This window comes from Onychomys torridus, chromosome 19 (genome assembly GCF_903995425.1).
Source record: "Onychomys torridus chromosome 19, mOncTor1.1, whole genome shotgun sequence".
Lineage (NCBI taxonomy): Eukaryota > Metazoa > Chordata > Mammalia > Rodentia > Cricetidae > Onychomys > Onychomys torridus.
This window is the reverse complement of record NC_050461.1, coordinates 32,064,176-32,080,773: the sequence shown is the minus strand read 5'-3', so window position 1 is coordinate 32,080,773 and position 16,598 is coordinate 32,064,176. Positions and strand designations below refer to the sequence as shown.

Here is a 16,598-nt window from a genome sequence, read left to right as displayed (position 1 = left end):
ACTTTAAATAGAACTTTCATGACAAGTAATAATGAGGAATGTTTTCAGTCATGTAAAACTTGTTATTTTCGTACTGATTTGTTCATTGTGAACGTGTGTGTGTGTGTGTGTGTGTGTGTGTGTGTGTGTGTATGCATGTGTATGTGTATGCATGTGTGTTTATGTATATGCATGTGTGTGTGTGTGTATGCATGTGTGTTTATGTGTATGCATGTGTGAGAGAGAGACACACAGAAACAGAGACAAAACCGACAGACCCAGAGAGACAGAATAAAATCTCACCCTAACACAGAACTTATATCTTATTATTATCTTTTAATTATGGAAAAACTGGTGACATGATGTACCTAATTAGCCAGCAACAATGAGCCACTATTTGGTGGTATTGATATGATTCCAGAATTTTTGCTTTAACTGTTAGGCTACCTAATATTTACCGCTCCAAACAGCATCAGTTTCTACTGATCAAGAGAGTCCTCTAACAACCCACCAGAATGAACAAAAACATTGAGAATCCAGGCATCTGACATAACTAAAACATAAAAGAACCCAAACCACCCAGTGGTAAGATAACTAAATAGCCTGGCTGAAACAAGAAGCAAGGGGCTAGAGTAGACATTTCTCCAGTTGGTACATGAAAAAGATAAAAAAAATTTAGAGAATAAAATCAAACTATATATTTAAACTCACACTTGCTAAGGTGTCTATCCTCAAAGAGGAGAACAGATATCTAGAGTTGGAACTGATGTGGACAAAAGACCACTGTTACTATGGCATTAAGAGGACATCATAGAAGTGCCTCAAAAATGGAAAACAGGTTGTGGGAATGACTTAGCTAATCTGTTAAGATGTATCTGCCCCCACCCTCAGGTTTATTGATAAGTAATTTTAAATATATTTTAATTAAACTAGAATTTCATGTTTCTCTTTCCCTTTCCTTCCCCAGCCACCTCTATCTTTCCCATCCCCACTCTCCAATTGGTAGTCTCTTTTGCCTTTTTACTGCTACATAGATCTGTATATGTATATATATGAAAAAGTATATAAATACAACTTGCTGGGTCCATTTTTGTTTGTGTGTGTATCATTTCAGGACTGACCACTCTGTGTTGAGATCAACAAAGCAGCTCATCTCAGAGGAAAGTGAATTCTCCTGCCCCAAGAAATGGGGTCAATCTAAGTTTCAAGACATAAGATGTGTGGATGAAGTAACACACACACACACACACACACACACACACACACACACACACACACACACAGTATTCAACCTCAAAGATGAGAGAAATCCTTCCCTTTTGTAACAACACAGATGGCACCAAAGTCCATCATACTAAGTGAGGTAAGTCGGGGGGGATGGCATAAAGATAAGTATTAAAAGACCTCATTCATATATGGAGTATGATAAACTTGCTCCCATAGAAATCAAGTGTAGAATGATGGTTATCAGAGTGAGTGGGAATGGGGTGGGTAAAGGGGAAATTTCAGGAAATGGATATTGTATTTATAGGTTAAGTTGAAGACATTTATTGTATGGTGTGTTAAGTCTGCTAATTACACTGTATTACAGCTTTGAAAATTGCTGAGCTAACTATTTTTAGCTCAGGTGATTTATCATCACCACAGAAGGAAAGCATACAAAGTATTTCATGTATTGGTTATCTGCGTGTAGTCATTTCATTTCACTCTGTATGCAAATTTCAAAACAATATGTCATACCTGATAAATATGGACAGGTTTTTACTTTCAATTTAAAAACTTCCAAAGGAGTCATATAGGTTTTTAACTGTTATAGAAAAAGCCTAACCGTTCATTGAAAACGCTTCTGAAGAGTGAAAAAGCCCTTCCTGCGGAGGGCATAGGTGCTGACAGCGAACATCCATTCACAAGTAGACTGAGCTCTGTAACTTCTGAAGGTGCTGTCCACTCTCCATCATAGAATCAAGCCAGGACGGAGACCATAAGGGTCACTGAACACTTGCTGATACTGATTTAGAGCTGTTGATTCTAGCGTCTCTGCCAATATTTGCAATACCAAGACATATGTGGCAAATGTAGAAATTCAAGTGGTCCTCTCCCTGTATATCCTCTTTCCAGTATCCTGGAGAAGATCTTGTCCTCTGCTCTATGAAGTTTTTAAAGGCTGCTAATTCATATCCAAGAAGCTAGCTTCCTTCTGAGAGGGAGGGGCTCTACTAGTTCCTTCATTTAAATTGAGCACTTGTTAACTGTAGCTAATGCCCTACAGTGTTTATGGAGGCCTCCTAATCAAGGATAACATTGTTACATATTATTAACCACACTTATTTTTTTAAATGTTTAAAATATTTGTAAGGAAGAACTGTAAAAATATCTTTCATCTTCAATGCTAACTTTCAGAATGCAAATGAAAACCATAAATTTACCTTAGATAAACTTCAGCGCAAAGGGCAGAGAAAGATCTTTGTAAGAATAATGAACTAGACATGTCTGCTTTTAATCAGTGTGGTAGTGTGCCTTTAAATCCATTGTCAAGCTACCTAATAAGGTAAAATAAATAACTGAATGCTATTTGCAATTTATAAATAACATCAGTCATTACCAGCTGCCTTGGGCTTTTCTAGGCAATTGAATAATTACCCTTTAATCAGCACAGTAATGAAGAACTGCCCTTTGTAAGTTTTGGATATTTAGCTCCAACTTTATTTCATTAGGTTTATCTGTAAATCAGAGCAAGCAGCTGCCATTTATTGAACATAAGGATAAGGTATGTTTCTCTTTTAAACATGGAAGTCCACAGTGAATGTTCTATAAGAAATTGTGGACCTCATTGTCAGGTCTGGTCTGTAAGTCCAAAAATGCACAGTCAGTTAATGGGAAATTCTTTTCCTGCCTTGGAACTAAGTCCATCAGATTTCACTATTAATAAAGAAAAAGCCTATAGTTATGAATTTATTTGCTTTTGGGGTGCATGCCAGGTATGAAAAGGCTCAAATCAAACTAAAGACTTTGAGAGAAGATCATAGAATTCCTCAAGAATCATTTGTATTTTTGGTTGTGAGCCTAGCCTTTAACAGGAAGGTGGGGGTGGGGCAGGAGGGGGGAGGACAGGGGAACCCATGGCTGGTGTGTAAAATTAAAACACAAGTGTAATAAAAAAAAGGGGGGGGAGAAAAAATCCTGATGTGTAAAATTAAAACACAAGTGTAATAAAAAAAGGGGGGGGGAAATCCTAATGGGCACTAATTTAATTCTAGTGGCATAAACCCAGGTGCTAATCCTAGCACTTTGGAGGCTGAGACAGGAGAATCACTAATTTGAAGTCAGTCTGTACTGCAAACTGAGATTCTACTCCAGTAAATTATAGTTAAATAGAAAAAAAAAAGAATCACTTGTGTGACAATAATAGTTACTAGAGGAAATAAGCTCTTTGTAATTTCAGCACAAAGTCTGATGGGATCTGAAAATGGTGCCGAGTTGTATTTGTTGACAACAGCAACCGATAGAAGAGGAAGAAATCCTGCACTCTGACAGTGCATACAGCAACATTGCATTGTAATATGTCCCCTTCACAGCCCGCCATGCAGTGTGAGTGCTTGCCTGCATTCCGTATTGTCTTAGTGTTAACAAAAGAGAGATTCTTAGTATTGGGAATGGAAATTCTTTCTGGGGGAGAAACTTTGCTGTGGTTAGATAGAAATTTGAATACAATCAAACTTGAATTAGAGCTGTACACCTCACAGAGCATACTGAGTGTGCAAAGAGTTTTTCTTCATGGTAGCTGTAGTCTAATCAGTTCAGATGCATCCACCTCATCCTGTTTGTTTCTGTCTCTGAATCTGATGAGAAGCACTTCTGTGGTATTGTCCTCATGCATTCTCAGTGGGGAAATCTCTTTGATGCTAATAGAAGGATGCAAGCATCATTTTGTCCACAATATCCCCACTACTTATTAAACATGGATTCTGACAAGTCTTTCAATTAAGACCAGATTGTTGAATGAGGAGAAAGGCAGATTTGGAACACAGGGCTAAGGCTTGGATTAATGAGTGAGGCGCCTAGGGCAGAAGGTTGAAAGAGTTTGAGCATTTTACAAAGATTTGGGGCCCCAGCTGCCTCGCTGGCCTCAGCTTGGCGTTGGCTGTGCCTTTGATACAGTGCTCAGAGAGGCAGAGGATGGAGAAAAGCCTGAACAGAAGATCTAAGAAAGACAAGAGCCAAGAACTCAAGGTGAGCTCTGTATTCACAAAAGGGAAGATATAAAAGAGGAGAAAGAAGACATAAACTGTAATGTAGGGTCACCAAAGCAAAGTGCACTGTCTACAATACTTATGCTGGGTCCAAAGCTAGAAATGATACAGTGAGATCAGTGAAACAGCTCAGTGGGCAAAGGGGCTTCCTGCCAAATCTGATGACTGGAGTTTGATTTTCTCGATGTGTGGTGGAAACAGAACTGACTCTCACAAGTTGTCTTCCCAGTTCAACACGTATGTTGTGCTTGCGTGGATGGGCATGGCTATTTGCATGTGCATGCATGCATCCCTGCACATATAAACACACACAGACAAATAATTGTGATGATAAAAAAAATTGAAAAGAGATAATGTAGTATCTCCCTTCAGCCAGAGAGAACACATTTCCTGTATTCTACACTGACCCTGGAAGGCATTAAAAATGTCAAACCCCATAATATTATGGTTTTTCCCCACATACACGCCTATGATAAAGTTGAATTTATAAATAAAGCACAGTGAGAGATATTAATTAAAAATGAAATATAAAAATTAATAATTTAATAATAGTTTATATTAAAAGTTTTTAAAAATTTTAAATTTTTGTTATCTTTCTGTTTAATATATTTGGACTTCAATTGAGTATGTTTAAGTGAGATGACAAAAACAATGATGGACGGTGGACCATCCAAACACAGTACCCAAACACAGTACCCAAACACAGGAGCAAATTAACTAATATGGCCATTTCACAATTCATGATATAAGTGTATCTTAACTGTTACTTGGCAGGAAAAAAGCTCCATTGTTGCTTCATTCTATCCAAAATGGTTTACTTCTTAATCTTTGCTAAGTATTTGAGATTTTCCCTTCTCATACTAATTGCTAATTGCTTACATGGTTTCTTACTCAAACCCAAACTATTTATATGCAGAGACCTTAGTCAATGATGAAATATCATTTTCTAGAATGAGGTTGGGGCCATAGAGACTAAATAAATAACTACTTGACTGATGAAATTGGATTGTCTTGGTCTCTCACTGTTGTAGCTAGAAATAATTAACAGTATTTTGATTGCATTTCTCTGTTTTCCCTTCCAAACTGGAAAAAAAAAGAAAACAACAAAGAAGTTGATTAAAAAAAACCCTCAAGTCAGAAAAATATACTTTGAACTTATTGGTATTTATAAAATAGCATAGATTCTGGGCTTGAAGAGCTGGTTCTGTAGTTAAGAGCATTAGCTGCTCTTCCAGAGGATCTGAGTTCATTCCCAGCACCCAAATGGCTGCTCACAGTCTGTAGCTCAAGTTCCAGGGTACCCAATGTCCTCTTCTGGCCTCTGTAGGTATTAATTGCATGTAGTGCACAGACATAATTGCTTGAAAAATAGCCACACACATAAAATAAAAATTAAAATATCAATCTTATGTTTTATTTGATTTTTAAATTCCTTTATATGTACTAGATTAGAGGTTCTATATCAGACAATATGCTTTACAAAAATTTTGTCTGCAACTGTAGCTTGTCTTTTGGTACTTTTAACAGTGTGTTTAAAGACAGACCCTTAATTTTATTAAATCCAATTTATGATTCCATTGCTTTTAGAAATTGTTTATAATCCTTATAATTTTATAAGTTTTAGGATTGTTTAGCTATAATTTTATAAAATTGTTATAATTTTAAGGATTGTTTATAATACCTAATAATTATTTGTTTTCCCAGGATCACGAAGATATCCTACATATTTTCCTTCTAGGAGTTTTTTTTTTTTTTGCCCAAAGAGTTAAGATTTACTTTGATTTTTTTGTATAAAAACACAAATTGTGATTCTTCTTTTGTGCATAGATCTTCAGTTTTTCAATTACCTTTTGTTGAAAAACACTAGAAATTGAGCCAGGCAGTGGTGGTGCATGCCTTTAATCCCAGGATTTGGGAGGCAGAGCCAGGAGAATGTCTGTGAGTTCGAGGCCAGCCAGGGGTACAGAGTGAGATCCAGGACAGGCACCAAAACTACACAGAGAACCCCTGTCTCGAAAAATCCCTCCCAAATAAAAACTCTAGAAATCCTCCACGCAACTTTCACCAATCATTCCTCAGTGAATGTCTGATTCTGTCACTGGGTTCTCATTCTCTTTCTCTGCTCTGTGAGGTTTTGATCATCACTGTCGCATGTTAGCTTTTGTACTCAGCAAGTCTTAAGATCAGACAATGCCATTCTTCAAACTTAGTTCTTCTTCTTTTTTTTTAAATTGTATATTCCAATTCCTTTACTTTTTCTTATAATTTTAGAATCAACTTGGTAATTTTCCCAGGATATTTGCAGTTTTGATGGGGAAGATGCTAAAATGCTGCTTTAGCTGGCTTTTAAAGCTTTGAAATCTGGGTAGCAAATACAGTTCTAACAAGAGGACAGCAGGTTTCAGATAAAGGGGGAAAAAAGACAAAATGGACTTTTAACTATTCACTGATCAAGCAAAGATATTAAACTTCCTACCACTGATCCTTCAAATCCTAGGAATGTAGGAATGCTGACTGGCTAGAGTTACTGATGACTCACAAGGTAAAGAAGTTACACAGTCCCACCCCCAATTACACTCCAGAGAGATAATATTGCAGCTGCTCTTTGTTGTCAGGTTTGCAAGGAATAAAGAATGGGTCTGGCAAAAGATCCCTTCACCCATATTGATATTCTTTCACACATAATCATTTGAGGTTAAAATCTCCTGTCTGTCTCATATCTCAAAAGGGAATTTCTGAAATGCCTAGAAGCCTCGTCTTACTCATTGAGCTAAAACACATTCATCATGAGTGTGACTAACTGGCAGTTTTCAGGCACGTTTCTGCAATGTTCATTTTCTTCCCCATTATTAGATAGCACAGGACATTTCAAAGTATTTCACCTGGGTGAAGGTCTATACCTGGTTGGCTAGTTAGTCCTGGGAGAGATTCCTGCAGCTGGTAAGTTGAGGTGGACGATGATGTGCCATCAGCTGTGTTGTTTGATGTCATGTATGCCCCATAGGTGGATGCTGGGTAATACTGAGCATATTGGTTTTGGCCAAAGGCTGTGTAGGATGGGTAATCCTGAAACGAATAAATGAGGTACAAAGGTAAAGAAGAGCAATTACCGTCTAGTATAGTCCAAGCAAGAAAGTAAACATCGACACGGTGGTAACTAAATGATTAATATTCAGCTCCATTTGCTTTCCAGTCCAGGGCTTGGACTTGAGGCTAATGCGTGGAGCCAATCTTCTGGGCATCTCACACATGCAGCAGTAATTAATTTCCCTATTAGGTTTGCAGACCAGGTCTAAGGCATGCATGTGAATCTGACTGAAGTTTGCTAATGCTTTGTTTCACCATCTGTAATTACTAATATGGGGTTTTATGCCATTAGTATTATGCACTGAAAAGGGAGAGGAAATGTAGTCCATTTATACTCATTCAGTCCATTCTGACACATTGCCTAACCCCATTGGGAAGAAAGAATTGTGAGTACTCCTGGCTTCTACACAGACCTCAATATGTATTCTTTAAAAGTGTTATTCCTCTTCTAGGCATTGCTTTTTTATTTGGTCTTGGCAGGCATTTTAGAGTAAATAAACAGATTTCCTAGCCACCACAAGCAACCAGCTACCTGAGGCTTAACTTAAAGTCTTCAGTGAGGTTTACAAAATATTTACTTTTTCTTCTTTGTTGCACATAAAAATAAAAGCAATGAACCAACTTCCTGACCTGTTTTCCATTAAAAAAAAAAAGAACCTTAAAATGATGAAAAATGATCCTCCAATGGCCTTTTACATATTAAGATGATGAGTAAAGACTTGTGATAAATGGTGTTTAATATATCTAGCATGGTTTAGCCAAAAATGTTATCAGTGATGACAAATCCTTGGTCAGGATGAAGATCTCCTGTTGTGATAAGCTCTGAAGTGAACAAAGATCCATATTTGATGTCATTTCCAAAAAAGAAAAATTCTCTGTATAAGTAAACACGTGTATTACCAGGAAGCATTAAGTAATATGGCAGAAAACTGAGATTCTACTTTCCTGTTCATCTCTGGATCTGCTATTCCCCCATCCCATGCTGTGAGCCAAGTAGAATACTTCAATATTTGAATGAAGAAGTTTTTCTTTATCAATACTTCTTTCTCAGAGTGAAACAGTAATAACAAACAAGAAATGTTGGCTTTGGGTCATGGCATTGTTCTAAGGACTTACATGGACTTACTCACTTACCACTCAGAACCTTGTCTATGGTATCATGATTGCCACTTTATATCTGAAACTACTAAGGCACAGAACTTGAAGTGACTTTCAAAATGGTCACAGAGCTAGTATCTAGGCTGGAATTATAGCCAGGAAGTCAACTCGAGCATCTGCATGCCATAGCTTCCAGCCTGCCACTGGCATCATCAGAAAAGGCGGTACACACCAGGAAAGCTGGCAGTGGCCTACGGAGAAGGTGGTGTCTTTTTTCATCCGGGTCTATCTTCAAGATTCCTCCCTGCTCTCACTTCTGCTCTTACCACCTTTATCCAAGCATTCTCCATTTCCTGTTGAAGCTATTGTTCTTATTTTCTAATTTGTCTCATTTCCATTTCTGCTTCCTTCAGAGTGGTTGCTCCAAAGCACAAACTACATGATATCCTCCTATTCAAAAGCATTAATAACCTCCAAATGGTCCTAGACTCCAATCAGAACTCTTACTGAAGCTTACAAGACCCGATGTGACCAATGTTCTACTCCCCCGATGATGAAGCTTACAGCACCTTATGTGACTGGATCTAGCCTACTATTTTGTGGTGTTTCTCTCCATTCTCCTCATGGATGACTTGGGCTCCATGCTTCTTCTATTTTAATGGCACATTGACCTTTGCTTCCTTGTCTCCCGGTGACTTCTTGTCCTTGTTCGTTACCTCATTCTGATCAGTCCTGACCTAACCACAGCCGCCAGAGGAAAATCTTGAACAATACTCTCCTATGCAATGTTAGATTTCTATGAGCATTTTGTCTCCCTGTTTATTTGCTGTCTACTTTGCTCTGTAGACTGAAAGTTCTAAAAGAAAGGAATGAAGCCTATCCAGTCACACCCCTGTCCCTAGGTCCCTAAGTGTACAGACCTTCCCATGCTTATCAAATAGTGTTTTTAAAATAATAAAATGCTATTCAAACTTTGATCCAAAATACAGTTATAGTCTGCACAAAAGCACTGTAAAACCTCCAATAGAATTGGATCTGTTTGTGATTGAAACTTTGTAAATTTTTCCTTTCCTTTATGCATTGTTTTTGTATCTTCCCAGGGACAGCAGAGTAATTTTTCCCTTATGATGCTTTTTGTCAAGCGTGTATCTCAGTGGTTTTAGCCATCTAGTCTATCTTCTGTCTGTGTTGAATCTTGTCTGTTTCTTCAGCAGGACTATCCACATTGAGAGAACAGGAAACAAAGATTTAACTGTTTTTGAACTTAAGGTGTGTTGTTAAAAACATGATGTATTTCAAGTGCTCAGTTAATGTCTGCTTTGTCAACCGAGTAAATTGTAGCTAGCGGAAGTCATCAGTTTTTCCCCTGAAAGTATATAAAGCTACAAGGTACTTTTAAATTAATGACAAATTATTCTATTTATTTATATCTATCTAATATTTTAATACATAATGTTTCAACAAAATTTCTTTTGAGCCTTTTGTTATGCTACCAAAACTACAAGAAGTCAAGAATAGAACTCTTTTTTATTAAATCTAAAGAGAAAGCATTTGCAAAATAACTTTATATTTTAAAATGTATGAAAACAAAGTAATCGTATTACAGTCTCAGTAATTCTGAACATGGTTTGGAATTAGGACACAAGGGCACAATTCCAAAGTGTCAACATAGTCATGATTCATTTGTGCTCAAGGATGCTCTTGGAGGAACACTTACTCTCATCCCATCTGTAATTCTATCGTCCTTGATTTTAAAGCTCATGGAAACATTAACAAAACATGATGAGGAGAAGAGTTAAGGGTGACTAGAGGCAGGCTCAGACCAAAGAGAAAAGTAAAGCTGTTAGGAAGGCAGGGAAAGCAAGAACATTTATTAAAAGAAATATAGATTGAATTCATGAAAAATTAAAAGCCAACAGTTTGCAGGCTTTTTCTTTAGTTACTGCTGTTATGTTTTAGGATCCTGTTTTAGAATGTATGCCATAATCTTATGATTGATTCTAGTTCAATTTGTTAAGTAATGTTACATTAAGTAAGCAATTTCTATCAAGGGAAATAACTGTCTATTATAGCTCAAGTAAAAACATATCTCATGATATGTATCCCATGATAACATGACAGATGATTAAAATAACTATAGTTCAGGTGTTTAATGAGCAGTGCTTCAACATTAAACAAAACTAAGTCAATGAGAATAAAAAATACCCAACAATTCTAAACAGGCAATTTTTCTACTTTGCAGAATTGTTATCTTAGTTTTAAATAAAGATCCCAAGTTTTAGATCACGTGTACCTACAAGGCAACCTAAAATAACTATTAAAGTTCAAAATATACATATATGACATTCTTAAAGAATTAATAAAATTGTATTTAAAGAATCTCTTCCCTTAGGCTTCCCAGGGAAGGGCTCCCTAACTGTGCATCTAATATCAAGTTGTCAACCCTGAAATAATACACAATACAAGTAACATTATATACACTGAGCAAGTTGTATTAATATATGTAGGAATCTGTATGAAAAATTATGGAAAAAGAGACCATGAATTTGAGAGAAAGAAGGAAGGGGGCTTATGGGAGGGGCTGGAGGTAAAAAGGGAAGTAATTATATTTTAATTTCAAAAGTTGAAATAAATTTAAAAATTTTTAAAGAATAAATGAAAAAAGACCCTTTCCAATAACTCTAGAAAGGTAGAAACAGAATTCTTCAATACCCACATAAAATAAATAAAGGAATTATAAACATTATAAATAATAAATAATTATAAATTATAAATAAAGGAAATCTTCTAAAATCTCCAACAGAAATTTAAAAAAGTGTAAATACAAAAACAAAAACAAAAACAAAAACAAAAAAAAAAAACCCAAAAACTACAGTACCTGTTGTGAGCCAGTGAAATTTGTTGAATTGGAAACGGAATTATTCGCATAAATAGTAGATGATGGTGCAAAACTGGAGCCTAGAGGGAAAGATAAAATGCATTTGAACAGTTTCCATATTCATTCAGCTTGTAAAAGGGAATGAAATACAGTCACTTGTGGCAGTGTGGATGGAACCAGAGGATACGGTGTTAAGTGAAGTAAGCCAAGCACAGAAAGATGCAGGACACGTAAATCTTCATCATGTAGAACCAAGCAAGCTGATCTCAGAGAAGCTGAGAGGACAATCATGGGCAGCACAGTCTGGGTGAAGAGGGTGCAGGGTAGAGATGCTAATCAGTGGCTGCTGGCTAACTCAAAAAGTAAGTGCCGATGTTCGATTGCACAATGGCTGAGAATAACACAGGTTGCAAGAATGGATTTTGAATGTCTTTATAACAAATCAGTTATGTAAGTTTGAGGACACACACACACACACACACACACACACACACACAGTTATTCTGACTTCTACATTACATACTATATTAAGAAGTGTGTCAAAATAACAGCCCCCCTACTCAAGAAATAGGTACAATTTCTAAGTGTAAATTAGAAAATATTCTATTTGATCGTTTTTTTGTTAAATTATTAAAAATATGTCACTTTGTAGAATTTAGTGAGAGAAGTTACTCGAGTTTTGTTGTGAAGTTACTGAAATTTGAAATTGAAAGGTCTGAATGAGGATGTTTCCTACCCCCTCCTGACAGCTGGCAAAGGTTTCTGAGGGAACCTGAGGAGCTGACTCCCCAGCCCTGCACTCTGAATAGCTTCAGAATTTTCCCTTAGAAAGACATCAGGCTTCTGACTGCCCAGCCAGGTAGATCTCAGGGGGTCTTTATTACCAAGCTTAGCCCAAAGTGTTTGTTTTGAGTCCTGTCTCTCCACCTGGATCCAACCATTTTCATCAGGCTTCTACCAGCTAACTGTCTTTTCTTAGGAAATTGTGTGAGCCGTGGATGAGACTGACAATGTCTTTATCATTACTGAAATCACAGAGTCACATTTAAGGAATCTATTTTTTTTTTTTCTTCAGGAACATGTTTTATGCCTGGGTACTTACCTGGCACCTGGTAAGAGTAAGGTGTCTGGCCTGGCTGTGGGGTAGAAAACCCAGGGCTGTAACTGAGGCAGCCACTCTGTAATGGAGACTGAGTTTGGGAAAGCCCACTTTCTGTTTTGATGGCTGGCAACATCACACCAAGATCTGTTTAGAAAACACACAGGCAAACCACTTGTTTAGTGAGAGAATCTTCTTCTGAGGCGGAATTTCCACTAGTACATAAAGCTACCTACTCATCAACAGGGATTATCTGATTACTACCAAAGGAGGAGACAGAAGACGTTACCTACCATAAGCAGGCAAGCTGTAGGGCTGTCCTGTCTGTGAGTAGGCTGTGTAGACGGCTGGCTGCTGCATCCCCGAATACTGAGTCTGGCCTGCATAGGCGGACATTGTTTGAGCTGCTGGTGTAGAAAGAATGTGTGGATAGGGCCTAAATATCAGAAAAATAGCATTACTGTGGCAACAAAGACTGCATATTAAATCAGACAGCTTTGATTCAGTGAAATCCTGTAACACCCAGGAAGTAAATCCCCCTCCTTATCCCCAACTTATCAGAAATGAATAAAAGTTGAAAGAGAGTGAATAAAAATAAAAAAGGAGCGCAGGCTTTGATGCAAGCCATCCTGATGACCCGAGAAAACTAATTTAAAGGCGTGAAGACTAGATTACATCTCTAAAATAAGCAATTGAGTTTAGATGGCATATTTAGAGTGTCCTCTTGATCTGCGTTTCCTCCTCCCATCTATACTAGTACTCCATTTTGTACACCTTTGGGGAATTCGTGGTCATAAGCCAGCTGATGAATGTACTCATAGCATATTCACACTTGCTACAAGTGTTGCCATTAATTGTAGATGTCTTTTTTAACAACCCTTCCAAGAATTCACTACTCAAAGTCGGAAATTTGAGAAAAAGGATGTGTCTTCCCATAAAGAAATGGCATGTCATCCCCTTTGTCAGGTCTATTTTATACAATGTTCCCAACTGGAATCCAGTCCTTGGTCTATACTTAAGGCATCCTGGATGTGTAGTAAGATAACAATATATTTTAATTTACATGCATAGGAAAACTCAAATTTGGGCATATCTGGTAAACAAGTGAATTCAGATATAAATCATTAATCCAACCAACATAGCTCAACTTGATATCTTGAACAATTTACCCTGTCCTCAAAACGGGTGACTATATCAGTTATAAAAACAATGTAACACTTTCAAAAGTGTGTTTATTGTAACTTAGAATCCAAGAAAATATTTGGTGATTGACTGGATTGTTAAATATTAATGTTTGGGTAAAATATGATTTCTATATATTTTTATATATAGCTAATCACTGTTTGTAATTTTCCTTAAAATGTGTATAAACTTATTTCAAAACCCAAATACAGTGCACATCTATAAATGCTCAAATATATTTCAAGTTATATATAGTATTCTTTTAATTAGCACTAAACAAGGATAGTTACTTATTGTTAGGATAACATACAAAACAATTACATGTTAAAAATTTGAAGCAAAAGCCTTGTATAGTAGAAAACCTCATATTTTTTTTTAACAAACTTGTGCATGAAATGCTTCAAATTCTAAAACAATAATGATATTCAAGTGTCCTGGTCTGAAGAATTTTGAGGCTTTATTTGTCTACATGTTTCTTGTTTTCCTCAGATCATCAAAACAGAGATGAAAGGAATTATCCAGATAAATGGGATATTTCTATTTCCAATTTATGTAAGACAAACGTTCATGTCTAATCTAACTTTTTATCTATCCTGCTTCAATAGTTATATGCTTATATATTTCCAATTTAAAGTTGCCATATTATGCGAATATAAATTAACACATGTAATTTCAGCAATATCTCTATCAAAACTGAATGTGCAGGAAACTTACTTGGAAGGATACAGCTGTGGGGAATACTGATGTGTCGATCTGGGACTGTAGCCGCTACTTGTTATTACTATAAGACACAAAACACAGTGCACAAAGCAACGCTTCATGAACACATCTTCACTAGAGAGTACAATAACCTACTTAAGGAAATTGCAGATTAAATATGCAATTCTTAAAGTTCATTCACTTTCTCAAATTCATTGCATAAAGAAGCAGTTGATTAGACACCATCTTCATTTTAAAGTGTTTCAAGATTTGTTACAAGAGCATGGAGTACCTATTCTTCCCACAAACAGTCTTCATTTTCTCAGGTCAGTGTGTGCTCTTCTTTCTATACCAATAGCTTATTGGCAAATGCCTTTGGTTACACAGTAAACTTTCATGGTGCAAAAGTCAATATTTTAAATGTACAAACTTTACATTTTAAGTCCAAATATGATCTTGATATACTGACTCCATATATTCTAATTAAAATAGACATTAAGAAGTTTGAAGTTCAAACTGTCATTCCCCGATTGTAAAATGCTACTGTTTCCAATTTCCTTCCATCCTATCAACCAGATGGGGGCTAAAAAATGCACAGTCAGAAATGTTCTAGTAATAAGAATGTGCATAGAGAGCATGGGTGATAATCCATTGTATTTTAGGCAGTGTAAAATGTTGTACCAATTATATATTTCAAGCCTGTTTTGAATCATCGATGATAATATTTGTTGGAGAGGACCTTAAGAGGGAAAGTCAGGTTACTTTAATATTTCATTCAAACATGCACCCAACAGTGGAGTGTATCCAAAAGTTTGGAAGTCTTTCTCCCCTTTTGCCATCTGCCTTGACTATGACAGATGTACTGCGCATATATGGATTCTAATATGTTGAGCCAGTTCCTTCAGAGCCAGTCCGTACTGGGCGAGCACACAGAGTGTCTTTATTAGGCCATCTGCTGTTCATTCACATTTCAAAAAGATTAAAGTAGTACACAACCCAGTGCTGGCATGAGTTTAGTCTAATCAATCATAGTTAAACTTCAAAGTAGTATACCCTTTCCGAGTTGTTCATACAAATGCTGGAGCTAAGTTTTTAGAATGGCAAAAAACGACAAACAGACCTATAGTGCTGACTGGCTCATGCAATAAGATCTATTCCTACGTACAACTGCTATCAAGGGCCCTCGTGAGCGCCACAGGCATGAATGCAATGTGCTTTAGATGCTGTTTAGTTGGGAAGTGTTGAGTATGGAAATCAAATTTTAATTTTCATAGCAATAGTGTAGTAAGCATGTGTTCCCAAGGCTAAGAATCAGTTTTGAAGTCCTCAAATGTGACTATAAAGGTGTTAAGTTCTAAACATTTTAGGAACTGAATTTCCTATAGATAGTTGGAAATAAAACATCACTTTTCACTTAATTTCTCCAAAACTAACAAGAATTTGTTAAAACTTGAAATCAGACTAATGAGAACAGACTATTGTACTATATTCCATGGACACCAAATGTACATTGTTCAAAATTCAACATTATTGAATATTATAACAGAAATTGGGTCAAGAAAGGCTTAATTCCAGGTTGCTTTCTCTGCTTTTTAATGGGACTCCGTGTCAGTACAATCAAAACTGAAGCTGTCCAGATTGATAGGCTAGCCTCAAGATTGAAAAATGGAAAGGATTTCAAATAAGACAAAGTAACAAGAAATATTAACTTATAGCATCTTTTATTAAATTATACAAAGCAGAATTCTATATTTCAGAAAAGACTCATATACATGAACAACATTCTGAACATATAGAATGCATTTTCTCTTCAATGAAAGAATCTTGACTTTGTGAGAATACCCCAACACAACAAAAGGCTTGATTGACCTTTGAAATTTTATATTAATGTCTATATAAAATAAAGTGGAAGACAAAAACCTTTGGCTCAGAAAACTAAGGTGATTATGAAAGGAATAAAACTTATTTACTAAAACTTTTAATTTTTATTCAAATTGATAAAATTTATAGAAAACAGTAAGCAACAACACAATTGAGTAGAAGGAGCTGTGATTATGTTGATCACTGTAGAAGCTCTCTTTCCAGAAAGATCTGCAGATTGCTTTGTGAAAATCTGGAATCCTTTGTGTCATGCCTCATTGCTATGTAGTGACTCATACATATTCCTCAAAGCACTGGACTCATCATACTTTATCATTTCTTCAAACAGAAGGAAGCAGAACCTTTGGAATGTCTTGAGAACTGATTTTAGAACTTCTAATGCCTACTACCAGTTTCTCAGAAGATGTGGTCAAAAAAATGTTAAGGCTTTTACTCTACCATCATG

The 16,598-nt window shown here is 36.4% G+C and overlaps 1 protein-coding gene across 5 annotated transcripts in view; it reads right to left on the bottom strand.

Annotated features, from left to right (window-relative positions):
* The window catches only part of Eya4 (EYA transcriptional coactivator and phosphatase 4), a 253,185-nt gene that overhangs the window by 41,556 nt on the left and 195,031 nt on the right, over positions 1–16,598 (bottom strand). For all 5 annotated transcript variants that reach the window (XM_036169267.1, XM_036169268.1, XM_036169270.1 and 2 more), the window contains 5 exons: positions 14,288–14,354; positions 12,685–12,827; positions 12,395–12,538; positions 11,293–11,372; positions 7,130–7,295 (listed from right to left, as the gene is read on the bottom strand). In XM_036169267.1, coding sequence (XP_036025160.1) covers positions 7,130–7,295; positions 11,293–11,372; positions 12,395–12,538; positions 12,685–12,827; positions 14,288–14,354 — 600 coding nt within the window. The remainder of the gene's footprint in view (positions 1–7,129; positions 7,296–11,292; positions 11,373–12,394; positions 12,539–12,684; positions 12,828–14,287; positions 14,355–16,598) is intronic.